The sequence below is a fragment of the Scedosporium apiospermum genome, assembly GCF_000732125.1.
Source record: "Scedosporium apiospermum strain IHEM 14462 chromosome Unknown SEQ_SAPIO_0044, whole genome shotgun sequence".
In the NCBI taxonomy this organism is placed as follows: Eukaryota; Fungi; Ascomycota; class Sordariomycetes; order Microascales; family Microascaceae; genus Scedosporium; species Scedosporium apiospermum.
Window position 1 is genome coordinate 302918 of NW_015971745.1, and position 24598 is coordinate 327515.

General features: G+C 52.6%; 7 protein-coding genes across 7 annotated transcripts; 4 read left to right on the forward strand and 3 right to left on the reverse strand.

Moving 5' to 3' along the window:
* Window positions 1-1496: 1496 nt before the first annotated feature.
* On the forward strand, window positions 1497-3925 carry SAPIO_CDS0937 (uncharacterized protein; the record flags this gene model as incomplete). The annotated part of the gene is made up of 5 exons (XM_016783613.1): window positions 1497-2518; window positions 2592-2903; window positions 2996-3520; window positions 3580-3593; window positions 3825-3925. 5 exons carry the CDS (start codon window positions 1497-1499, stop codon window positions 3923-3925), a joined length of 1974 nt encoding a protein of 657 aa, XP_016645887.1.
* Window positions 3926-5828: 1903 nt separating this feature from the next.
* SAPIO_CDS0938 (Hsp70-like protein) lies at window positions 5829-7824 on the forward strand (the record flags this gene model as incomplete). The annotated part of the gene is made up of 4 exons (XM_016783614.1): window positions 5829-6109; window positions 6196-7357; window positions 7416-7728; window positions 7787-7824. The coding sequence occupies 4 exons, from the start codon at window positions 5829-5831 to the stop codon at window positions 7822-7824; spliced, it is 1794 nt and encodes a 597-aa protein (XP_016645888.1).
* Window positions 7825-8528: 704 nt separating this feature from the next.
* SAPIO_CDS0939 (uncharacterized protein) lies at window positions 8529-12977 on the reverse strand (the record flags this gene model as incomplete). The annotated part of the gene is made up of 3 exons (XM_016783615.1): window positions 8529-10233; window positions 10299-12460; window positions 12546-12977. The coding sequence occupies 3 exons, from the start codon at window positions 12975-12977 to the stop codon at window positions 8529-8531; spliced, it is 4299 nt and encodes a 1432-aa protein (XP_016645889.1).
* Window positions 12978-15480: 2503 nt separating this feature from the next.
* SAPIO_CDS0940 (PAP2 superfamily protein) lies at window positions 15481-17433 on the reverse strand (the record flags this gene model as incomplete). The annotated part of the gene is made up of 4 exons (XM_016783616.1): window positions 15481-15557; window positions 15619-16874; window positions 16932-17148; window positions 17292-17433. 4 exons carry the CDS (start codon window positions 17431-17433, stop codon window positions 15481-15483), a joined length of 1692 nt encoding a protein of 563 aa, XP_016645890.1.
* Window positions 17434-18252: 819 nt separating this feature from the next.
* On the forward strand, window positions 18253-19534 carry SAPIO_CDS0941 (uncharacterized protein; the record flags this gene model as incomplete). Its single annotated transcript, XM_016783617.1, has 5 exons — window positions 18253-18591; window positions 18682-18850; window positions 18936-19063; window positions 19128-19194; window positions 19377-19534. 5 exons carry the CDS (start codon window positions 18253-18255, stop codon window positions 19532-19534), a joined length of 861 nt encoding a protein of 286 aa, XP_016645891.1.
* A 56-nt stretch (window positions 19535-19590) lies between these two features.
* SAPIO_CDS0942 (uncharacterized protein) lies at window positions 19591-22081 on the reverse strand (the record flags this gene model as incomplete). The annotated part of the gene is made up of 8 exons (XM_016783618.1): window positions 19591-19882; window positions 19956-20040; window positions 20109-20370; window positions 20433-21013; window positions 21071-21132; window positions 21205-21566; window positions 21636-21806; window positions 22013-22081. 8 exons carry the CDS (start codon window positions 22079-22081, stop codon window positions 19591-19593), a joined length of 1884 nt encoding a protein of 627 aa, XP_016645892.1.
* Window positions 22082-23058: 977 nt separating this feature from the next.
* Window positions 23059-24407, forward strand: SAPIO_CDS0943 (Uncharacterized protein; the record flags this gene model as incomplete). The annotated part of the gene is made up of 4 exons (XM_016783619.1): window positions 23059-23470; window positions 23544-23698; window positions 23801-24161; window positions 24232-24407. The coding sequence occupies 4 exons, from the start codon at window positions 23059-23061 to the stop codon at window positions 24405-24407; spliced, it is 1104 nt and encodes a 367-aa protein (XP_016645893.1).
* Between the last annotated feature and the right edge of the window lie 191 nt (window positions 24408-24598).

The following is a 24598-nucleotide window of genomic DNA, read 5'->3' on the forward strand; positions in this document are numbered from 1 at the left end:
CTTCTTTTCTCTTTTGCCCGCCTGTATGCTATCCATGACTTATCCCCTGGGGGAGTTCATTCTGTATATGGAAGGTCGTTGATGTAGAGGATGTCCCTCGTTGTATGTAGACTCATTAGAGAGGTATTATGGATACAGGAATACATGGAGAACGAGTTGAATCTGTCTCTGCTTCTTCTGCAGATGGTCCCCATATCTATCTGCAGGAAGCACAGCTAGTCCAATCGGTAGGTTCAGAGAGTTTCCAGCATCTCCACCCTGAACCAAGAGGTGAGAACTGACAAGGATACACGTGTACAGGCTTGCAGAGGATGTCAGGAGGCCCATTCTGCCCCATCAAGGCGGCCTGCCGCCCAATCCTAAGATGGGTTCGCCTGTCAGTCCTCGGGCGGATAGCCAACAATGATAGAAGGTCGAGGTCTATCGATTTGACCAACTAGGCCTTTATCTTGCCCCTATGCTGTGGCAGCGTGGCACCACCGTGGCGGTGATTCACTATGACTTCGTGTTAATGGGCATCTAAGGTCAAGTTGCCTGATGAGGGGAAGAGCAAGCTCAAAGCTCTAACGCAGGCACCATCCACCCTCTTTCCTCAGCTAAATGAAGAAAATTACTGGATTGAAGTGATTCATTGTATGCTGGATATTGTTACTATAGCTAATTCATTGCAGTTTCCTTTGTTCCAGTGGAGATCACTTATACAACTCTTTGGTGAACTTCTCACCGTGGCCTTGATCACATCACGACTCCGACTCCAACCCTCACAAAGCAACTTTACATCTTAACATCTTTCAAGCATCCTTCTATAGCAACATCGACAGTTCTATTTCTAACAAGCATAACGACTAATCAAAAAAGGAAAAAAAGGTTTGAGTCCCATCCCTTCCACTCAGAAAAGTCTTTTCTTTTTCTTTCCTGCCCTTTCTCTCCTTCTTTTCTTCTTCACCCTCTCTACTCGATCCGCATCCCGTTTCGAGCGTCGACCGCGGCAGCTTGAGCTCCCAAAGGCTTTCAAGTCTGGTTTTCCCTTCTTGGCGGCGAGGCTTTCTCTCAAGACCCAGATTGGTCAATCGAACGCGAGAGAGTGGTGAGTTTGAGTAAAAGGACGGCGTCAAGGCTTGGGCCCTCCTTCTGGAGTCGAAAAAGTGAGTTTCGTTTTTTTCTTGCTGGAAGCAGGTCACATTCATTTCTCTATTGCTGCTATCGAGTTTTACGATACTTGAAGTCTGAATTGGTTCTAACTTGTTCTTCGACAGGCAATCCCCCTAGTCGGTATTTAAAGGACGTTTCTGTACAAAGAGAGCCAAAGGCGAGTGCCTCAAAGGTATGTTTTCACTTCTATCCACTGCAGCGCTCGCATCATCAAATCCATCTGCTGGAATCTCCTAAGCTCTCCTTGGGCGTTATAGCCATACGAGAAAGAGAAACTAACTCAGTTTAGCTTAGGATTTCTTACCTTTCCCCCCTATCCCTTCTTTTGCCTTTTTTTTCCCGCCATGGCGTCCCCATCCGTCAAAGCTAAGGCTCCCCCTCCGCCTCTCACCATCACGAGAGTCGACAGCGCGGATGCGTCCATCTCCATCGTCAAGGCCGGCGAGGCCAACGTTACCGCCAGTGCCAACAAAGGTAAAGGCCCATCTACCACCCGCCCCGTCAGTGCCCCGGAGCCATCACCAGCCACCACAGTCAGCACGACGGGTTCGGCGTACAAGGCTCCTAACAAGAGCATTTGGGACGTGGATCCACTGATGGCGAGGACCGAGACTCCCTTGACCGGTGATTTTTCTTCTGCTATGCCCCCTTTCCCCAATACCTCCGAGAGAACCAAGACTGGAGAGTCGTCCACCGCTGTGGCGACGACGACGAGAGCGTCCAGCATTATTGTTGAGGGCCAGGACCTCGAGGATCAAAGCGCGACCAGTGAGACGTCCAGTATGGTCCCGCCTTCTCTTATCTTTTCCGATGACACACACCGATCTCGCGAGGATGGTGTTCTGGAGGGTACCACGGTTGTGGGGGACGATGACCACAGTGCGCCCATGACGGAGGGTGGTCCGAGAAGAATCTTTAACGAGCAGGGTCAGAGGATGAACCCGTTCCGCGTCGAATTTCGTCCTCCTGGCGGTAACCGTGTGTTGGGGTTGAGGGATGACACCAGCGATCAGTTCCTAACCAACAGCGACGCCCGTGCCCGTGGCAGTGATAACGTGCCATCGGGAAATGCTCCAGAGAATCCGTTTCGGATTAGGCGCGATGTTCGCGGCGGTGCTCTCGGTGATCCCTCACCATCTCGAGATGGTATGGTCTGGGCCAGAACCGATGTTCGGGGTCGCGATGCCGATCGCATGCCATCGGGTGATGGTACGGAGAATCCGTTCCGTGTACCGCTTGTCAGGACGCCCAAGAGCGAGTTTGCTCGTGCTTTAGCGGACCTCGATACCCGGGCTGATTTGGAGGCAATGTCTATTGGCCGTACGATGCCAAAGGTTCGAGCCGAAGTCGATCCTGAGGAATACAGGTAAGTCGTTGGACTCTCTACTCTTTTTACTCTCTTTTGTTGTTAACGTATTTTTCTCACTTCCCTCATGTAGTTTTGGCCAACGCTACACGAAGCCCGTCAATGGCAGTGTAATTATTTCCAACTCTCGAACGATTGCTCCGGAACGCAGCGACGAGCAGGAGTGCATCGTTTGCGCGGAAGTCAAAGGTCCTGACCAGTTCCCCAACACTTCCATCACGACCACCTGCAAGCACGCGCCCACCACTTGCCTCGAGTGCGTCCAGACGGCTATCCGCATCGACTTGAACAATAAGCTGTGGACGGAGATTAACTGTCCCGAGTGCGGTGAGCATCTCGAGTATGTTGATATTCAGAAGTATGCTGATGAGCGCACGTTCTCGCGGTACGTTTTTTTTTTATATCTCTCTTCCCCATTATCTTCTTCTTCTTTCTGTTGCCTCTAGTCTTCACACCTACTGACTCCACGTCTCCCAGATACGAAGAACTCGCCCTCCGCTCGGCCATGTCCGAAGCCACCAACTTCATCTGGTGCACCTCCGGCTGCGGCTCGGGCCAAATCCACGAATCCAGCACCCACCACCCCATCGTAACCTGCCTGCACTGCGGCCACCGCTCCTGCTTCCAGCACAACGTAACCTGGCACGAGAACCTAACGTGCGAAGAGTACGACCGGCTCCTCGCCGACCCGGAGAACTTCAAGTCGCGGCTCGAGAGCGACGCGCCCCTCGACGTTCGCCGACGAAGGCAGATCGACGCCGACCGCGCCGTGGCGCAGGGCCTCGTGGCTGGGGAGCAGGCGGCGTCGCGAATGAGGAGGATGATGAGGGACGGGAGGGAGAGGGAGAGGGAGCAGAGGAAGAGGGCGGAGAAGGCGGTGGAGGTGGCGAGGCGGGTTGCGGCGAGGAGGAAGAGGGAGGAGGAGAGGAGTAAGGTTACGATTCGGAATACGACGAAGCCTTGCCCTGGGTGTGGATGGGCGATTGAGAAGAACCGCGGCTGGTAAGTTTCCGTTTATCTCATCTTTTCTTCTATGGGTTGGTGCTGACTTGGAGGTGTAGCTCTCATATGAAGTGTGAGTAAACATCTTTTTCTTCGGGGCTCGTCTGAGCCGTTTCTTCCCCCTTCTCCTTCGGGTCTCACTATCACACATCCCCTTTCAACTTTCCTTTGTGTGCTCTTGTGGTTTTCTTTGGAGTCTGTGGATGAAACGAAGATTCGACAGATGTGAGACGACACACGAGAGGTGGATTTCCTTCTTCCCCTTCTACAAAAAGGTTTATACTGACGGATTTGTTTGGGGCAGGCATCAAGTGTGCCTACGAGTTCTGCTGGGGCTGCGCAGTCCCATGGCGTAAAGGCCACAGCTACAAGTGTAAAGGGCTGGAAGAAGAGGACGAGGCGTAGTTTTCCTTCGTTTCGAAAACGACGCTCACTCGTCTATCCCTCCCCGGCGATATCCATTCGACACCCGTTCCATTGGACTGACGAAGTCCTTCATTCACATTCATTTGTTATTTCCCACGTCCTGATGGCCTTTTGCCTGTTCGATTCCACCACCGGTTACGGAGTGGAACGTTCACGAACTACATTTTCCCTCACTCTTTCTTTTTCTTTCTTTTGTTTTCTTTTCTTTTTATCTTTTACTCTTTCTACTTCGGGATGCCTTCCTCTCTTTCCCCCGGAACATATTTCACACCAGAGACCGAAAAGCACCAGCTGAAACATTCATTATCTTTCGACGACAACAGGCACCAAATGCAAGTTTGAGTTCTGCTACGAATGCGGCGCCGACCACCGCGAGATTCTAGCAAAGGACAATAGTGTCCACCGGGGCTTTTGTCCGTGGCATCCCGACAATATGAAGAAGTGAGAGAGTGAAGTATTTTTTTTATTTTGTTGTTGGCAGAGAACAGTATTTTTAAGCTCCCGATTGATATTTCCGGGACCCCACGAGAGATTGGAGTGAGGGTGAGGTTGTTTATAGACTCGGCATTGTGTTATTGTCTTTTGTTTGTTCGGATCAAGTTGTGATAGAAGGAGTTCTGGGGATGGTTTCTCTGTTATTATCGCTGTCGAGGCGTCTTGGTTGGTTCACTGTTCCATTCGAGTGAAAAAGGAAGAAGCAGGAGAGGAGTTCATTGTTGTTTCTATTATTTCTAGGCACGCCAGGACTGATTGTACTTGTTGATGGAATCGGTCAAGATATTCTTATCCCCCTGAGATGTTGTGTTCAATCCGGTTCGACGTCTTCCCGCCAACTCGGTGCACCCGCTTGAGGAAGCAGTCGATGGATTTCCATGAACGATGAATGAATGGCATAGAGCGAATCAATCGGACCCTGGCAAGTCCCCAGGCTCATTACCATGGCCCATTTATACCCAAGACTCGAGAGGACCAGCCACGCATTTCATACGACCAGACAGACGCATAGCATCTCCACTCCGCCGCTGCCAACGTGGCCGCCCTGCATCTGGACCTATCCAGATCCGTCCGCTTGTCTCCACGATGTCTATTAACGTGGCTTAGCTGCCCGACACCCAAAAGACCGCCTCGGTCCCACGAACCACAACACACCGCCTGTTTTTGAACGCTGGCCGGGAAGCATCTACGCCTGCCAGATAAACAGGGCCTGGCCAATATGTTTTTTCTTTTTTTTTTTTTTTTTGCCCGCTGTCGACTCTTGAGACTTCTGTGATGCCGTCTTAATCCTAATTCTGAGGCCGTCGCCGCCTTACACGCCACCGCATGCATCTAGTATTTTCGCCTCCAAGCCCGCATCTCTTTTCTCTCTCGGTTTCTGCCCTTGATCTCACCTATATAATTTTCACACGCCGACATCCAACTTGAGACCCTCATACCAAACTCTCACCAAAAAGAGACCTGAAAGACCGATGCTTTCCCAGCCTCTACTCCCTCCACTATATTGGTATCAGCCTTCTTGATCTCTCTCCTCACCCTCAAAACCACTTAATATAAATATGAAGACAAACAAATACTCCAATTACCTTTCTACATATGGCGGATCTTCATCCAACTAACCAGCCTCTAAGAGATATAGATCCCCTTTCCCCATGTACGTCCGCTCTGGGCACCTGCATGCCTAGATGCATCCCCCATCTCATCAATCACCTCCTGCACTTCCTGCATGCATCGATCGGGCCCTTGCCGAGTGCGCTGGGAAGCGCCCTTGCTGCTGCGATGTGACCTGGATTGTGATACAGAAGCCGCCTCCACCTGGTTCATTCCTGTTCCTTTCTTTCCTCTCCCCAAATAAACTAACTTTAAATGATCGTTCAGCTCATAAAATATGCCCTCCGCCATTACGAAAAACATAATCGTCGGAGTCGACTTCGGCACAACTTTCTCCGGCCTCGCTTGGGCCGAAACACCCCATCGGGCCCGGCCCACGGACCCGGAGCGCATTTCAACGCTCACGGCCTGGCCAACCGGCGACGGGCTCGGGCTCGGGCGCGGAATCACTTCGGCCAAGGTCCCAACGCGCCTGAGATACGAAGGAAGCCAGACGCAATGGGGGTTTAATATCCCGCTGGATGCTCCGCAGCACGAAATCCTCGAATGGTTCAAACTGTATGTATCTCTCCTCCAAGTTTCAGTATTCTATTTCATTATTATTATTTTTTATATTCACCGGCTCATTCACCACACCACATAAGAGACCTTGATCCCAACCTCCCAACCATCGGCCAACCCACAGGCGCCGAAATCACTGGCGGCCGCTCCGCCGACGTCCTAGTAAAAGACTACCTCACCTCCCTCCTCAACCACCTCGCCTCTACCCTCGGTCTCCAAACCCTCTCCACCTCCCGGTTCTCCTTCGTCGTCACCGTGCCGGCAATATGGAGCGAAGAAGCCAAAACCGCCATAACGACCGCCTTCCGCTCCGTCCTCTCCTCGCCACCCTGGCCCTCTTCCTCCTCCACATCCTCCGGGCCCACCAGCGCGATCCACATCATCTCCGAACCCGAGGCCGCCGCCCTCGCCTCCCTCAGCAACAACAAGAAACCACCCACGCTGAAGAAAAACGACACGGTCGTGGTCGTAGACGCAGGAGGCGGCACCGTCGACGCAATAAGCTACACGATAGCGAACCTCCACCCCCTCGAACTCGTCGAGGCAGCGCCGGGGTGCGGAGCGATCTGCGGCTCGGCGTTCGTGAACATGCGTTTCGGGAAGTACGCGAAGCTCAAGTTCGGGGAACACCCGGGGTTCACAGACGGCGTGTTCGCAGAGGCGATGGATTATTTCGAGAGGGTGGCCAAGAGGGGGTTGGAGGTGAACACGCCGCCCGCGACGACGTATCCAGTGCCCATGCCCTTGGGCGACGACGAGGAGGCGCGAAGACTGGGCGTCGTGGATGGGGTCTATTCGCTAGGCGTCTCGGAGCTCAAGACGCTTTTCGAACCGGTCGTGTTGGAGACTATAAAGCTAGTCAAGGAACAGGTGGCGGCTACGAAGAGCGGGCCCGTGAGCGCCGTGTTGCTGGTGGGTGGCTTCGCTGCTTCGACGTATTTGTTTGAGAGGGTGAAGATTGCGCTTGGGGATGGTGTGGAGGTGCTTAGGCCAGAGGATGGGTGGTCTGCTGTTGCTCGAGGAGCTGTTATGAGGGGTTTGGAGATTGCAAAGAAGGAACAGCTCGGCGGAGACGAAGAAGAGGAAGAAGAAGAGGAGGAGGGGGTTAGAGCGAGGGTTAGCTACGGAGTGGAGAGCGAGGTCGTTTTTGACGAGAAGATGCATGGGGATGTGCGGGAGAGACGATATTGGTGTGCGAGGGAAGGCCGATACAAGATTCGCGTCATGAACTGGTTCCTTAAACGTGTAAGTTCTTCCTTTCTACCACTTGTTTACCCTCGTCTTCTCTACTGACGATCACCAGGGCCAACTCCTCCCCGAATCTCCCCAAATCATCCCCTTCACGACAAGCCTTCCCTACTCCCTCATCCGGCCCCCGATCCTCTCGACAACGATCTACGTAGACGTGAGATCCTCCTCCCCGCCGCCCCTCCTCCGCGACGCTAAAACTAGGCGCCTCTGCTGCCTCGCTGCTCCTCTCGCCAGCTCCCCTCCTCCTCCCGCCGAACTCCCGCGCCGTATCGGCCTCGATGGAAAGTGGTATTACTCCAATGTTGCTTTTTCTCTCGAGGTTTCCGCTCGAGAGGATATGACGGCTTTTTCTTTGATGTATAAGGGTGAGTCGAGGCCCCTTCTCCTTTTTCATGCTTTTCACCTTTACTGATCTTGGTACAGGCAAGAAATACCAAACTGCCACCCTCGAGAAGAAATAGATGTTCCTTTTCTTTCTTTCTTTTTTTTTTTTTTTTCCCTTTCTTTTCTTTCCACTTTACTTCGGAGATATAGAGGACTTGATGATGGGTTTTTGCATAGTAACGGAGCTGAGAGGACCTTTCTTTTCTTTCCTTTTGTTCTTTCTTCTTTTTCTGCATAATAGTAGCGCAGTTTTGGGCGGGCGGATAAGGCATTTAAATTCAAGATTGATATTTCGGTTTGCTTTATTTCCTCTCACTTGTACAAAAGACCAGTTAGAATGGATCTCAATACCAATATCATAACACATCAGACATGTTCCTTCAGTTAAGTAGAGGCAGAAGAGACACTCCATCAAAACAGCTCGGGATAGAAAGACACGAGTCACAAAATACGCAACGGAAAACGATAATATAATTCCACAAATCCCTTTCCTCCCTGTTGGTATACTGATACATGATATCCCTCATTAATAATGCTATTCCACTGGATCCCTTCCCTCCCGGAATCCCCTAAACGCCATGCAACCTCCAAGTTCACTTCTTCTTTTTCTCGTTTCTCTTCGTTTGTTTTACAGCCCCCCTCTCCCTTTCCCTGCCCTTTCGAACAGAACGAGACTAGTAAAAAGGCTATACATATAAAAATGTACACAACTAGTGGTGTTGGAAGATGGGAGAGAGACTGGGAGGGGGTTTGATTATAGGCAATGCAGCAGACGAGGGAACTAAGCAGACGATTCACCCGAGCCCTTTCTACTAGCCGAATGTAGATTCACCATCATCTTCTCGACAAAAGACGACGAGTCCGCCGGAACATCTGCCAGTTCTGGGCTCGTGCCACTGTTACATTTCACCTCCTGTGTTGGCGCTGGCCCAGGCGGCAGGTTCGACGACGCAGGTGGCTCTGCCGGCAGGCTCGGGATGCCAAAGGCACCAGCAGGGACAGGAGGCAGAGCAACCTTCGGGTCACCGCTCGATCCCACCGCAGGAGAAGCCGAGAAGCTCGGCCGAGAAATGGAAGGAATTGGCGGAAGAGGAACCGGCGTTGTCGAAACCAGAGGCGCAGCTGCTTGTGTCTGAGGCTCTACCTGCTGCTGCTGCTGTACATGCGGCTTCCGCTGACTGGCGTTCATCTCAGGCACGCTAGGCATTGCAGATGCAGCTGGTCCGGGCTGCACTGGTTGCGCAGCGGGATTTGGCTGCTTAGGTGGTGGTGGCGTCGGTGTCGCCGTCGTCCCCTGTCCCCCTTGCCGAGGCGATTGCGACGCTCCAATAGCCGCCAAATACTTAGCAGGCAGGGGCACGGGCGTCTGCTTTGCAGGAACCGCATGAGCCACTGGCTGCTTCTCAGGCGCCTTCACCTTTGCCTGCGCGGTCCCAGGCTTGGGCGGTTTCGCTTGGGCAGCAGACCCTGGCTTACCGCCCACAGAGGTTGGCGTCGATGGCAGCGACGATGCGGCTGGCCTAGCATTCGGTGTCGCGGTATTACTCTTCATGACTGGCGGGTTGCTGTATTGTTGCGCGAGAAGCCTAGCTGCTTGAGCTCGCTGGAGTTGAAGATGCGCCTCCCTACCAGGGTCATAGCCTGGAGGAAACCACTGGGAGATTTGGAAGTACCCTCGGCCGCCCCCGGGGGATGGTGGCACACCACCGTGGTTGCCGTAATAAGGATTAGGGGGCTGAGCCGACGGAGTTTGATACTGAGGCCGGTATATGTGTTGAGGAGGTTGGCTGGTGGCAGGACTGCTGTAAGCTCCACCTGCAGCCACGTGGTTGGGAGCACTAGCTAGCTGCGGTGCTTGATGTGCGCTGAAAACATGTTGAGGCTGATATCCAGACACCCGGAATCGGGGATCCGTGCCAAACGGTAGCACCGATCCAAGCCCAACACCACCGCTGGATGTCGCGGTGGGTCCGCGGGGATGTGTATTGGGAGCCACGCCGCTATGCATCGCGGCCCCGGACGGAGGTCTCGGTTTATAAGTATATGGTCGTGGCACAGATGCCCCTCCTGCCTGTCCAACCATATTTGCGGCCGGTGCCGGCCTCGGCGGCTTCGGCGGCTTGGGAATAGTGTCCAGGAAATTGCTCTTGGGGTTGTGCTGGCGCCGGGTCAGGTCGTCAGTATATTGGGCTTTGGCATCGGTGGAATTTTCGCCCAGGTAGTGCCACAGTGTGTCCATCTTAGATATGTAGACCTTGGCCTGAACAGGGTTGACGGGATCGTGAGAACTGAATTCGGCCCATGTGTAGCCGGGAGCGAACGGAGCGTCCTTGCGGGGCGTCTCATCGGCGGCACGCTTTGCGTTGAGTTCCTTCTTAGCTTTCTGAGAAGCCGGTAGAGGAAGCGCATTAGCCGATGCCTTGGGAAGCCGGTAATCTCCGGGGTCAGGCAGCAGCAGCCACTTCCATTCGGATTCAACACGGTCGCTACATCGTCAATGCGTTAGAAGACCGAGCAATACAGCGGAGGGGAGTCCGGAAAAAATACATACCCTTTAGGAATGACATCAAGCAAGAGCATCTCTTCTTCCTGACGATTCTCAACCACCACACCAGCGAAAATATCTCCCTTGAAGTACTGAATTTGGCAAATATCTCCAGCTTTGAGCGCCTTAGCCGCCTTGCGAACGCGCTCATCCTTCTCAAGCTGGTCACCGTCCAGCCGCCTATCGCGCTTCGTCCTGTGGAACCGACAGCTAAACTCAAATGCCTCCTCCTTATACTCGGTGCCATCCTCACCAAAGACCGGCACCTCGCCCTCCTCGACGAAGACGCCAGCCGCAGCGGCGCAGGTCGCGTGATACGACCTCGTGCACATATTGTGCGAACATTTCACGCATCCGCCCCTCTTCGATCGACAGAAGAGACACCTGAGATCCTTGCGCTCCTTGGTTACGATACCGGCTATGTTCATCACGGTTTCTGTGCCGTCCACTGTCTCGATGTACGGCTCTGGCAGGTAAAGCGCACACATACGATGTGCCTTTTGGCCATCTTCCGTTGGCAGAGTTTCCGCTCCAGGAATATTGTTGGGGCAGAGACAGCAAGGAGGCTCCTCCTTGGTAGACTTGGGCCGTAGGCGGATCTTCTTGGGCTTCGGCTCTCGTACCTTGCCGTCCGCGGCTCGCTTTCGCTTCCGGCCAGGCGCCTTGCCAACGGGGGAAGTGGTGTCAGGCGGCGTCGGGAGAGTCGAAGGGTCTTCCCCGTCCGATTCTTCACCATATTCATCCTCGGTCTCTTCGTATTCCGTCGATTCGCCCCTCAGCTTCCTTTCAATCTCGTACACGTCGACCCAGACACTGTCTTGCGCGAGGGCGCACTCGCACTTCTTGGCAATCTTTCCCATGGGGAGCCACGAGTCCAGCGCAAAGTTGACGGCCTCGGCGCAGTTGTAGCCAAGGTTGTATCCGGAATGATAACCGTAGGGATATGTAACGACGAATTCGCCAGGGTACGAAACGCATTTGTTGACCGTAATGTTGAAGTCTTTGAGGAGGTGTGAGGGCGAGATCAAGAAAGACTTGTGTCTTAGGAACTGGTTGCATGACTTGGCTTCGGTGGGCCAAAGGCTCTTCATCGCAGCCTCGAAGCGCCGAGCATCAGCCTGGGAAATGCTATACCATTGCTTCGGAGCACCGAAATGGAGATAGTTGATGCTGTAGAGATCAACATCCTCAAGATGCCAGGCAAAGGTGGCCTTCCACATGCCCAAGTAGAGATAGGCCGTGTTAACACCGGGGACCTTGGTGCCCATGACATCCAGCAGATTTGGGAGTTTATTGAGATTCCAGATATCGGTCTTCTCGTCGAACAGAGTGCCCATCAAGTCTGCGCCGTAAAGGGGAGGGGCATAGGTAAGTGTCTTCCAGTAGATCTTTTCAAGCTCTTCGCACCGCTCGGGAGTAAACTCGGAAACGTCCATCCAGTAGTCGAAATCCTTAAAGTGCTCCTCGTCAATCATGACAGAGCCCTCACGACGGCTGTACTTGCGGCGAGCCGAAGTAGATTGGATTTTCGACTTGTTCTTTTGATCCCCACGGCTCGTTCGTCGAATAGGCGTAGATTGGTGGTCCTCTTCGGTCTCTATAGAACACATGGCCGTGTCGGCGTTTGCGCCCTCTAGAGGGCCTTCGGTCTTTACTGGTGTTGGCGGTGCCTCTTTCGGTATCTCGCTCCCAGCAACATTCTCTTTATCTGAAACTGGGGTCATGGGTCGGTCCTCGATCGGGGTCTCTTTCTGCGTCGCTTTTTGCTTATTGGCGGCACCTTTCTTCCTCTTCGGTGGCCTGCCGGGGCCGCGCTTCTTTGGTGTAGACGAGCCAGTATTATCCTCCTTCTCTTTGGGCGCCGGCTTGGGGCGAGGTGCGGCTTTGGGGCGCTCACGGTTCATTCGTCGCTCACCCCGGCGGGCGGGTGGTTGATGCTCGCTCTGCTCGCAGAGTTCCCTCCACTGTCGCAAGGTATATGTTCGGCCATGGATAAAGTTAACTTGGCGATAGGCACCGTTCGAGCCCATAATCTCCTGCTTGATGGGGTCTCGGACTCGGATCTGCTTTATAAGTTCGTCGAGCCTGGGTTGCGCGTCCTTCCATTCTTGGGGGGGAATGATCTTAATGATGCCGTATTTCATGCCGTAAGAGTCGACCTTGGTCATCTAGTGTCATAAAAAGTGTTAGCGACTTCTACGCATCCTTCGGCGGGCAGCGGTACGTTGGGGTGGAGGGGGCGGGGCGTCGTACGAAGAGCTTGAAGTCCTTGAACTGGTGCATGGTCGGCTTGAATACAGGGACAGTCCCCGACCAATGGTCCGGTACGATTTCGCCGATATCATCAACAGGTGGAGGTGGAAGTGCATTCTCGGCAGGAGGAGCGTCGGACATGGGGACGTCGAGGACATCGTCGTCAAGGTCGCTCAATTCCGAATCCTCAACGTCAATCTTGATCGCATCATTCGGCTTTGGCGAGGAGGGCAGCTGAGCCGGCTCAGGCTTAGCGCATTGGATTTCAGGGAGTTCTTCGGGGTCCGCATCGTGGTTCATTGGATCTGTCTTATCGCCGACGAGCTGCGGGTCAACGTCGAATCGAACATGGGGGGCAGCGGCAGTCGTCGCCGAGTCGGATCCGACGACACCGCCGGCAGGTGGAGACGCCAAATCTGCTTCGGGCGACATCTCTAGAAAAGAGGCCGATGGGATGGACTCCGGCGCTGCATGTGACGGTTGTCGGGGGGGAGAGTGGTGAGAGGTGGACGGGGGTTGTGGTTCGATATTCGTCGCCTTTTACTCCAGTAAATGATGGGAAGCAGGAGCCAAGACGAGGGCGGAATTGTAAAACGAGGAACGTAAGGCAGTGTTAGACTGTGAGGTTAGCTGAACTTGAATCTCCAGTCCATCTGTGCACAATCCTCAGCCTTCTGTATTCCCGTTCCTCGGAGTTTTTTTTGTTGGCAGGAATTAATTGGAACGATCAAATGGAACTTGAGATGAAGTCTAGGTGGAGTGAAGTAAAATGGAGTTGCAGGAGTCAAATACAGAATGCAGCAGTGGAATATAGCGGCAGGCTTCAACGTCGGGTGCAGTGTACGAAGTCCACTAATTGATATGTCTGGGGAATATTGCCGGAGAAATCAAGTTGCCAAGGATGGGGTATGGGGAAGAAATCGGCACTGTATAATACTCTAACAGTACTCCCTTCCCAGCAAATTGTTGCCTATTTTGTAAGGTTTCGGAGAGTATAATATACAGTGCTATAATTTAAAAACACGGTATACGGAGCCGACTGAACCGCCACCAGGACGAGAACAGCGAAGTAGTGAAGTAGTGACGTTAGTCTTCAATAAGTCTTTTCGAATATCATTGCTCAAATCTGTGCATCGCTCCTGTCAAAAAGGAACCCTATTTTACTGCGTATTTTCCTGGCTTTATGCTGAGTCAACAATTGTCCGTGTTTATTTGATGTTTAATCGTTGGGATTCGGGTTGTTCAATTGTTCCTTCATTCATCATTTTGCGGAGAACGGATTTATGTTGGTTGCTGTTCTTTACCCTGTTTGGAGGGGTGGGATCAAAAAATGGTCCGATCATGGGCAGATGCTGACGCACGCTAAGACCCTTTGGAGTTCTCGACTCAAGCACGAGGAAAAGGGGAGAAAATAGGGATAGAGCAGGCTGGACTTTATGGTGGAGTTGATCGATTGATGGGTTGCCGTTCGTTCCTTCGTACTTCGCAGGGAGACCTTTGATCAACCGTGGAAGAAGAAGCGCCTCTCAAGGCTAACACGCCTGGAGAGGGACACCACACGGGCGGTTGTTGGAACCGGTTCCGAAGAGGCATAGCTGTTGTTCTCAAAGGCATTGCCTTCATTGTTGCGACTGTCTCCTCTCTTCGCTAGAGACAAACACCCGAGTCTACTTCCTTTGAAAATAGTTACTATGAAGTGGATAAACCGCATCCTAAGAGGAGTCAAGTCGACAATAATAGCCGACGACGACCCCTGTAAAACGGCGACAACAGCAAAGATCGAACTGATTGATAAGATCTTGCTGCCACCTTATCTCCCACCCCCTTTCATCCTCCCCCGCACGCAAGTCTCTCACCGACAATGGGCCATCCAGTCGGATCGCGTGGCATCGCTGATCCGCCGCGGAACCTGAGCCGCAGCCAGGGAAAAACATGCATTGTGCTACTGACTCCTTGCCACTCGCTTGGTCTTCGGACGGTGGTCGCTAGTACTCATGTACACTCATATGCATATCATATCGTAGACGAATAATCGTGGAAGAGTTCTCAACGGCGTCTTCAACGTCACAAGCAGGTCGAATTTTTAGTTTTGTTTTCATATCTGCCAGGGAGGAACGAGATAGAACTTCCCACTTGTCCTACGATCACCGAGTAATGTCGCCTTGACAAAGAGCACCATACTATTAGAGCACTCCCCTTCCCTGAGGAGCGATTGTGAATGGTCGGTCAGTCTGTAGCTAGCCTATGTCCTTCCTTGCCTAGCTCGTAAGCCCCTTGTTTCCTGTGATGATAATCGCGAGTGCTGAAGCTGAAGTCGTCGTTATGAAAGAGAGGTACCTTCTTGATGCATTAATCACATCACTGTCGAGGAAAAGCCTGTCGTCGCTATAATATCGATGATGATGCTTGAATCGTGTTGTTTTCCTTTGTACCATCCGGGTTGTCGAATCCCGCTTAGGTCATCCTGCTCCATCACCTGCCAATGATCAAGATCGTGCAGGGAACCTCAAGTGATGGACAGAACAGCCCGGCCACGGTCCAGCTAGGTCCTTTGACATTCACATCGATCGGAAAAGCCCCGTACCCAAGCAAGATGTCATGTAGATTTCGATTATCATATCAAGTTCCAGAGTATCCAGTTTCATCCCACCCCCAACCCCCACAGCAGCAAAACGTAGCGTCTCAGGAACATCGTCTATCTCATCACAGATAAAAAAGCTGTATGAATCAACGTTTTGAAAGAAAAAAGGCCGAGATTAAAAAGTCGTCTCCATATATACCCCTTGCAAATCCTGGTCATTACTAGACGACAGAGAAGAAGAAGAAAACGAAGAAGAAGTAGAAGAAGGGAAATAAATGTGCGCCGAAAAGGAAATAGCGAGAAGAAAGGCGGCTAGGAGCGGTAGAGAAGAGAGTTGACGAAGGATTGGGGCCTTTAGCGAAGGTGGCTCTCGCCCAAGCCTATGAGCTCTAGGATCACAGGTATAATCGACGTGCTTAACCAACCGATGCCTAGGGGCGGTCACTGTTAGCTTCAATCTCCCACAATGCAGGTCAGAGAAGTCTTTCTTACCTGCGTAGACCACCAACTTGGTCACAACTTCCACGTCGTACCTCACCCGCGGCCTCACTAGCCTCGAGAACATCTCCGTCTCATCAAGGCCGTCCCCTCTGGCCGCATACACATCCACCTTCCCATTCTCGCCCGTCCGCGAAACGAGCACCTCGCCCTCACCCATCATGCTCTCGTACTGCTTCAGCAGACTCTGCCTCGTCTCGTGCACCTTATTTACCTCCTCGTGGCCGCCGCTCTTCTCCTTCAAGTCCGTAAGACTCGACTTGCTCCTCAAGCTCCCATTGCTTCCGATGCTCTCCCTCCTCCTCCGCTCACGGTAGGCGAGCGTCTCGTACGCATCAGCGGCGCTCTGCGGACCGACAGACACGGATCTGCCGCGGCTGTTGGGGTGGCGCATACTCTCCACCACGCGCGGCAGGTCTGAAACAGCAGGGAAAACGTTATCGAGCCGTAGCTTCGGCGAGACCGTCTGGTACTGCGAGGCGGGCTTGAAGAAGCGTCTCGGCAGGATCCAGCCGGCGCGCGTGATGACGCGGAATATGTGCGGCAGGAACTTGAGCAGCGCCGGCTTCGTGACTTCCCTCCAGACGAAGATGATGGCGACGCCGATGACGAGCCGCGCGAGGAGGATGTACCAGGAGAGCTTCGTGACGTCCATGGATTGGAGGCCGTGAGCGTGGCCGATGAAAGGGTCCCAGGCCGTTCGGCCATAGGTCCACGTGCCGCACTCGAGACCGATGACGACGCCGGCGAAGGCGACGCTGTCGTCGAAGCAGGGGCAGTCGTCAGCAGGCTCGGGATGTATGCGGACCAGGGCAATGATAATGAGAGTGGCGATGAGTGGCGCGAACCACGAACTATTGTACATGTACAGATCTAATTCAGGGCCGTAGTAGAACTCGACGACGCCTATGAAAAGGCCGAGAATTGAACCGAATATTACGTCTAGGAACCCATGCATGCCGCAGTAAAGTCGGCCAATGACAATGGAAAATGCGTAAAAGTAGGCGAGGTATTCGAGGCCCGTCTTCGTGCCTTCGGAGAGAGTGTTTTCGGGGTCTCGGAGGAGGAGGAGCGCATACGCTGCTACGGAGACGGCATTGGCGCTATGGGTTGACGGGAAGCCGTATTCTAAGGCGGCATATCCGGTCATGGTAATTCGGTGTAGGGGAGGAGACAAGGGTCGGGGAAGCGAGAGCATGTCTTTTATAAAACCGGTGAAGAAGACGCCGGATGCGAGGACATGGACAAGTCTAAAAGAATGTTAGAGCAGACAAGTATTAACAGCATGCGGACCAACATCTACTCACGCCTTTCCGTACGACGAATAACCGCACCAGAATAGTAGAGGAAGGCCAACCATGTAGAACGTATGGGTACCAAGGTTTGCGGTGATGGCAAAGTAACTATCGAGAAGCGGCGTTCGAACCGCGCCCTGGAAATAGGCCAGGTACGGCGTCTCCCACCGGATAATGGGGAGGAGGAACTGTCGAACGGCATACCGCCAGGTCGGAAGCGCTCTTTTGTCTGCGCGATTCTTGTTAGCCAAAGAACCCTCGGAAAAGACGCAGTGCCTTAGACGAGGACTCCTTCGAGCGCCTTCCTGCTTGTCACACGTGAATTCTCGCCGTGTAAGAAAGGTCTCGCGAAGACCTTCAACAAAGACGTACAGTGGTCCAAACTCCTCAATCCCGCATCCGGCGCCGTGCGCACGTCGCCATCCTTCTTCGACGCAGCGGCAACATCCTCAATTGTCGCGATCTTGTCGAGCGCTCCCGGCGCTGAATGCGGGACGGGGACGGCGAGAGTCATGAGTGGATAGCCGATAACATTCACGGTTCGTTGTCGGAAGAGCTAGCGGTTCGAGACAGAAGAAGAAAGGGGGGTCGCATTCGAGGAGGTCGAGGGCGCGGAGGGAGTCGAAACGAGGGGGAATTGGGGAGAGGGGGTGGTGCGGAATCGTTCTATGAAGTAATATCAATTGTGCAGGTCGAGATTGAGAGGGTTCTGCATGTACAATTGTACGGTTGAGATCGTATTGTTGCGTAATAATCGATGTTTTCCGCGTGTTTCTCGCTTCGCTCCTCGCTCCCACCAAGGAAACAGAGAACAGAGTTCCCTCGGCTTGGCACCGAGGCTTCATTTGATCTTGGGCCAATTCTTAGTGGCCAAGTACCAGTTTGCGGCCCACGCCCAGCGTTCCCACAGTGTGTTGCAGTGTCTTGTCAAGTGCTGAACCCCTGAAAAACGGCCCCGCCAGGTGGATTGGCCCACTCAACGCCGCCCTGTGACGCCACCAATCGAGCTCATTCGAGCTTGCACCCACCCGAATCAAATTGGAATGGAGCGAATGGGTTGATTGATCCATCAATCCATCGATCCTCCCACAAAGTAAGTTCATAGCATCGAAGCTTGTGAAAGTTCAACAGTTCGCTTCCTTACAAAACTCCAGCTCATCACAGCACCGCACGTCATATGAAAACGACCCGGAATAACCGCCAACATACTTTCATTCATTCAATTAGCTCACGCCTCAATACCGTCATAATCTCACCACGTACCCCTTTCCATTTGCTCATCACAAGTTAATCCTCTCACCCAATCCCAGTCCGCCCAATTACCCTCACGCTCATGGCCTCCGTCCGTGCCGCCGCTTCCTTAGCGTCAAAGCCCTTCCGGCCCACAGTCTCTCTCCATGGCCGCCACTGCCTAATCACCGGAGGTTCCGGAGCACTCGGCGCCTCCATAGCCGCCGACATGGCTCGCGCCGGAGCCCGCGTCACGCTACTCGGCCGGAACGAGGACAAGCTCCGGGCGGCCTTGCAAGCCGTGGTCTCAAGTGCCTCCGAAAATCTAGAAGCGGACTCGGCTGGAAACCGTAAGAGCGTAGATCAGACGGCCACCGGTGAGAGTAGCCATAGATACCTTGTCGTAGGTCGTGAGGGAGGCGAGGTTAAGGATATCATTGCTGTAGGTTAGCTCCGTCCTTCTCGTAGATGTGCCCGCCCAAGTTGGGAGCAAGTATAACCGTTCTTGAGCCACTCTAATAATGTTGCATAGGCTGAACGAAAGATCGATGTCCTCGTAAACGCCGCCGGAATACCTCAGTCCAGCCTCCTCTTCAAAACAGACTACGATGAAATCGAGAGGCTCCTCGAATCTAACCTCTCACTATCCATCAAAGCCTGCAAGGCCGCGACTCGGCCCTTGATGCGAGCCGCACCCGATTGTAAGTCAAGAACCGGAGAGGGAAAAAATCAACACAATTTAAATACATTGTAGGAAAAAAAACTAAACTCAATCTCAAACAACAGCTTGCATCATCAACATGGCGAGTGTCCTCGGCACTCACGGCGGTCGTGGTTCCTCCGTCTACGCCGCTTCCAAAGCCGGCATCATAGGCAAGTTCCGTGAAGACCTCGAGATCAACACGCCGCAGCCCGTCAAGACTCACACTAATCATGCCCTCTGACTTTCCAGGTCTAACTAGATCTCTGGCCGCAGAGCTAGGCCCCCTCGGCATCCGGGTCAACTGCCTAGTGCCCGGTTACATCCAAGCCGGAATGACTGAATGTAAGTGGAACCAATTTCTTCTTCTCACACATCAGCCCCCCTTTGCCTCTTGCCGTATGCATCCCCCATAGAAAAACAAAACCGATGCCGTACCCATTTCCCTTTCTCGCCCTTCTTAATGCCCTTCTCCTCCTTGTTGTACAGGTCTATTAATATACACATGATTCCACAAAAAAATCCAGCCGTAGGAAACATCCCCATCAAGCCAGAGCAGATTCCTCTCGGTAGATATGGCCACCCCAGCGAGGTATCGCACGCCGCCCTATTCCTGGCGACGAACCGCTATGCAAACAACTGTATCCTCAACATTGACGGCGGATTGAGCGTTGGTCTCGTGTGAGCCCAGCCTCAAGGCCGTTCTTTTGAAAATGACAAATTTTGCGCGTCTCTTTCCAATCAATCGTCGATCAAGATCGCGCCCTCGTCCTCGATAATGACGACATCGTCGTCCGGTACGTCCACTTGCGACGTCTTGGCCTTTTTAACCTCTAGCACATCGTCATCATCGTCAGAACGGGCGCGCTTGAGCGACTTCGCGGCATCGAGCTCGGTCGCATGGACTCCATTGGCGCCGGACTTTCCGTTAGTTATTACGGCTTCTGGAGGCGGCTCTGCCTTGGGTTTCCTGGGAATAGATGGAGCTTGGTCCGTGGCGATACCCTTGATTGGCTTTTCATCGGGTTCTTTCCTGTTATAAGAGAGTCGGTTATTAGCTTGTGGGCCAAGAGGGATCGTGCCTTGATAAGAGTGGGAGGACGTACAAATCTTGGATATTGACCAGGACATTTACGAAGGGGTCATCGTCGTCCTCGTCAACAATGGTCAAAAATGAGTCCTTGTGGATACCTGTTTAAGAGTTAGAACGAGTAGGTCACGCCAAAGAGGATAAAAAGGGGAGAAAAAGAAGTACATACCAAGCTCAGTCAGCTTCTTATTGAGGTTTTCCGTTTCATCAACATCGTAGAGGATGCCAACTTCGTTGCTGACAATAAACTCCTTGTCACCATAACCCAACCCGAGCCTCACAAAGTCCTCAACAAGATCGTTGAGAGTCGCCCGCGTCATGTCGACGTAGGCGCTCGTCTGATAGGTGCCGCATACCGGGCAATTGGGGTTTGGCGCGCGAGATCTGTCACTCGCAAGGAGTCGGGCGGAAGCGAAAGGCGTTAAGAAGACCTGAAAGGCGGCTAGTTAGTGGGAGGAATAAGGAAAATAGCAACGGTGCTGGTACTACTAACCTCCTTGACCTGGTCATACTCTCCCTTGAGAACCTTGAACGCCTGTAGTACACATAATCCAGCAACGATGGCATTCGTCGTCGCAATAGCAGGAATAATATTTCCAGCCATCTGCTTAATATCGAACCGCGATTTCCGGTCAATACCAAAGAGAGTTGACCGGATATTGGCACTCGCCGCTACGAAATCAAGCGTGTCCACATCATCCTTATCAAAGGCGATGATGGGCTCGGGGTCCTCGGGCTTTTTGTTCTTCTTCATCTCCAGAACTCGCTTGCTGAGCCGGTCCAAACTATCCCGGAATACCACCAAGCTCTCCTCTAGAGTCCACACCCTTTGGCCATCGTGGAGAAGCGAGTCCTTCGCGGCGAGCGCCTCTGAGGCCTTGCTCAGAAGATCGTCGTGCTTGACCGCGTCCGGGGCTTTTCGTGACTTCCACATGTCCTCCATGGAGCGTAGCCTTTCGATGTCTGTGTAGAAAACCTTGTCGAAGAGCATCTGGGGGAATTCCGGGGTGCCGACAGAATTTCGGATCTTTCGAAGAGCCGCCGACTCCCTCCTCAACTCTTCGATTTCTTGCGCTAGACGGTTCTGTTAGGTACAACGCATGTATGCAGCGACAAGGCTTACAAACGTACCATTATCGGCGTCCACGGAGTGGTCGAATGCGGATTCATCCTCGCTAGTGCCGAATATCTCACTATATAGGCGAGAAGCGTTAATAGAAATTTCCGCAAAAATTTCTGGTTACCGCCGCCGGCGAAAAACTTACTTTAGAAGATAGCTCTTGCCCCACACGATGCAGTGGATGGGCTGGCTAGGTGTGCTGCGAATGGTGCAGACAGGAAAAGACTTTGGAGTATCCTTGGGGCTACAGTCATAGCAAGCAGTCACGCCCTTCTTGATGACCTGAACCTGCCCGTTGAAGCCCGTCGTGCCGCTCTCGATTAGCGGTACGTCCGCAGCGAGGCACATCTTGTTGACGTGGCGTCGCGCATCGAGGTTGTCGAGCGCATTGAACACCAGGTTGAATCCCCGAAACCATTCGACTCCGAATTGGCTGTCTTTGATATTTGCGTGATATGCGATGATCTGGGCGTCGGGGTTGAACTTTTGTGCAACTTCCTTCGCAACCTACGTAAAATGAACCAAGTCAATATTCCGAGACGGTTAGGGGCCATTACGGATCGCATGGAGGCGTACCAGAGACTTCGACTTCTTGATGTGTTCGTGTCGGAAGAGGAATTGTCGGTTAAGGTTCGAGAGATCAATCGTGTCGAGGTCAACGATGTGGACGTCGCGGAAGCCGCTGAGGACTAGGTTCTTCAAGAGCTCGCATCCGATTCCTCCCGCTCCAACCATGAGAATCTTGGACTGTTCACCACCAAGTTAGCACTCTCCGAGGTCTACGACGGCTGCGCGACCAGGCACGAGGGTTCGCTGGTGACGAGCGGTAGTATGCTCGGCGAGGCGCGAGCGAGTGAGAATGAGGGCGTGTCACGGTCAACTCCACGGGTGTGGCCGCCCTCGTGTCTGGAGTCCAGGCGGAAATGGTATCGATCAAACGCAGACGTGCATACCTGATTGAGCTTATCGTTAAGGTTTGCGCCCAGCGTTTGCTGGTTGTAAGTATCACGAGTGACAGCCATCTCGATCGCGATTTGGCGCGAGCCGATCGATGCCAACGTTAGGAGAAGAGGACCATCCGGTGGTGAAGGGCGCCCTAACAAGATGTGGGGGTTGGTCGTGTGCAGGCGAAAAAGTTGAGGGGGAAAGGGCGGAAAGAGGTGAACGAGAATGTTTGCAGTTGGACGTGCGACGCGGCGAGGCTACAGTCAGGATGGGCAGGCAAGATTCAAAAGTCGATCGATGGATTGGATTCCGACATTCAAGCGTGACCTCAGAGTGACTTTGGTGGGGCGCTGTTGGTTCCGTATTAAAGCGGGAATTTTAGGACGGACAATGTACTGGTCTTGTCGCAGTCTGCCATCCACTCACTCAGTGCATTTAGGAGGCAGTCCCTGAAGAAGGTTCAAGTTTCCAACACTGGTATACACCAATAATTCAAGGAATCAAAGTGCAAAATGCAACCGGCGTTGGTCTGCCATGCCAGGCGGCTCAATCCAATCAATTTGGTAACACCCTCCATCTTCTCCCCAAGCTGCATCAATCCTGAACGACGACTCGGGTGCGAAGCCGTGGTCTCATGTCAAGAATGGTTTTTCATCAGCCCATCCCCGTCCACGGCAACAATTAAACCAGCAAATATTGATAATATGCCATTAAAAGGATCGCTCGCAATATCATTCCCTCTTATCCATCATTCTACCCTTGTTTGCTCAGTCCAATTCAATCATGAAACAGACTTGTACCGCAAGATGGAGGCTTACGTAAAGACGAGATTGCGCTCTGGGGGAAGGAGGCGGTAGACTTGTTTGCCATTCCAGCGAACTAATGAGATATTGACCGACTATCTACACAATCGAGGAAAAAAGTTTGTCTCTGAGTCTCCTGTTTGCCTTTTCCGTGCTCGATAGACCCGTACAAGGGGGAGGAGTCGGCCTGTAAAACTTCCATACGACTCTCTTCTGTTTCGGTTCTTTCGTGGTGCCCCTGCAAGCCAACCATGTCTGACGACGAGGCCGATCCCGAACTCCTGGAACTTCTCCGCCAGCATATCCAGGGGAAATTAAAAGTTGATGATGAACCGGATACCGGCGTTCTGGAGGGTGCCGAATATGTCTATGACAACTCAATTGATGTTGCCATCGATATGAGAGCGAGCAAGGCAGCGGCCGTCACCATTTACAACTTGATGAAGCAAAAGGGGTACTCAACGTCGACATGGTCAGAGCATGAACTTCATCCAAAAACCAAGGATGAAAGTACCCTAGCTTTCATATTTACTATGGATCTCCTAAATTTCTCGTTCTGGTCTGAGCTACCTGCAGAGGAGAGGTTCGCAGTTGAGTATCGCGGCCAGACTTGGACAGGATATTGGAGTCTTGTCGCTTCATTGCAGAGGGCTCTTGAAGAAGGTTGGCCTTTCATAGATTAATACGGATCGCTATCTCACGTATCTTGGAGAAACATCCTAACCTTTTTCTTTAGGGATTCCCATCACGAGCTCGGACTTTTGGCAAAGTGAAGATGAGTGCACTCTCGAGGTTCTGAAGCACGTCTTTAGATCGACCACCGAAGAAGAGATGCCGATGATTGAGGAACGCCTTGCTTGTCTGCGTGAGGCCGGAAAGGTGCTCTATGAGGTACAATAGAATCTCCACTTACTTGCGCTCCTCTTTTGTCTAGAAAAGCCCAAAATCGGGGTCACTAGCCCAACGCGAGTCACTAATTTTGTTATTTGGCAGAATTACGGATGCAGCTTGGAAGAGCTCATCTGGTCCGCCAACGGCTCTGCTGCTGCCCTCGTGAACATCCTCGCCCGTGACTTCTCTTCCTTCCGTGACGAGTTCACTTTCGAGGGGCGACGGCGTCCGGTCCGCTTTCTCAAGCGCGCCCAAATCTTCGTTGCCGATGTGTGGGCTTGCTTCGACGGCCAGGATTACGGCGACTTTTATGACATTGACAAGATCACAATGTTTGCCGATTATCGAGTGCCGCAGATCCTAAACGCCATGGGTTGCTTATACTACAGTCCCTCTCTTGTCTCGTCCATCAAGCAGGGCAAGCTGATTGGCTCTGGAACTTATTGGGAGCTGCAAATTCGGGGTACGTTTAGAAAGACCCTCTCCCAAGGCGCATTTGCGAAATAACCTGTGTTGTATTAACTCTCTTTTAGGATGCAGTATATGGTGTGTTGAGCTGATTAGGAGAGAAATATTGAGGAACCATCCCGACGCCCAGGTCAATGCAATTCTGATCGACTTTTTCTTATATGATACCATCAAAGAGCGGGAAGAGAAGGGAGAAGAGGGGCTTTTGACACATCACAGGACTAGAAGCATCTGGTATTAGAGTGCATACGGAAAATTCGGTGTAGAGATAGACAGCACTAGAGGCGAACCGATTTTTTTTTCTTTATTTCAAGTATTACATCCCGAATGGATTCAAAAGCAAACGCTCTGCAAGAACGCAAACACAGACAAGTACAAGGAGTTCAAAAGTGACACCCCGTCTGAAACAGAGAATCCCTAAGCCAGACGCCG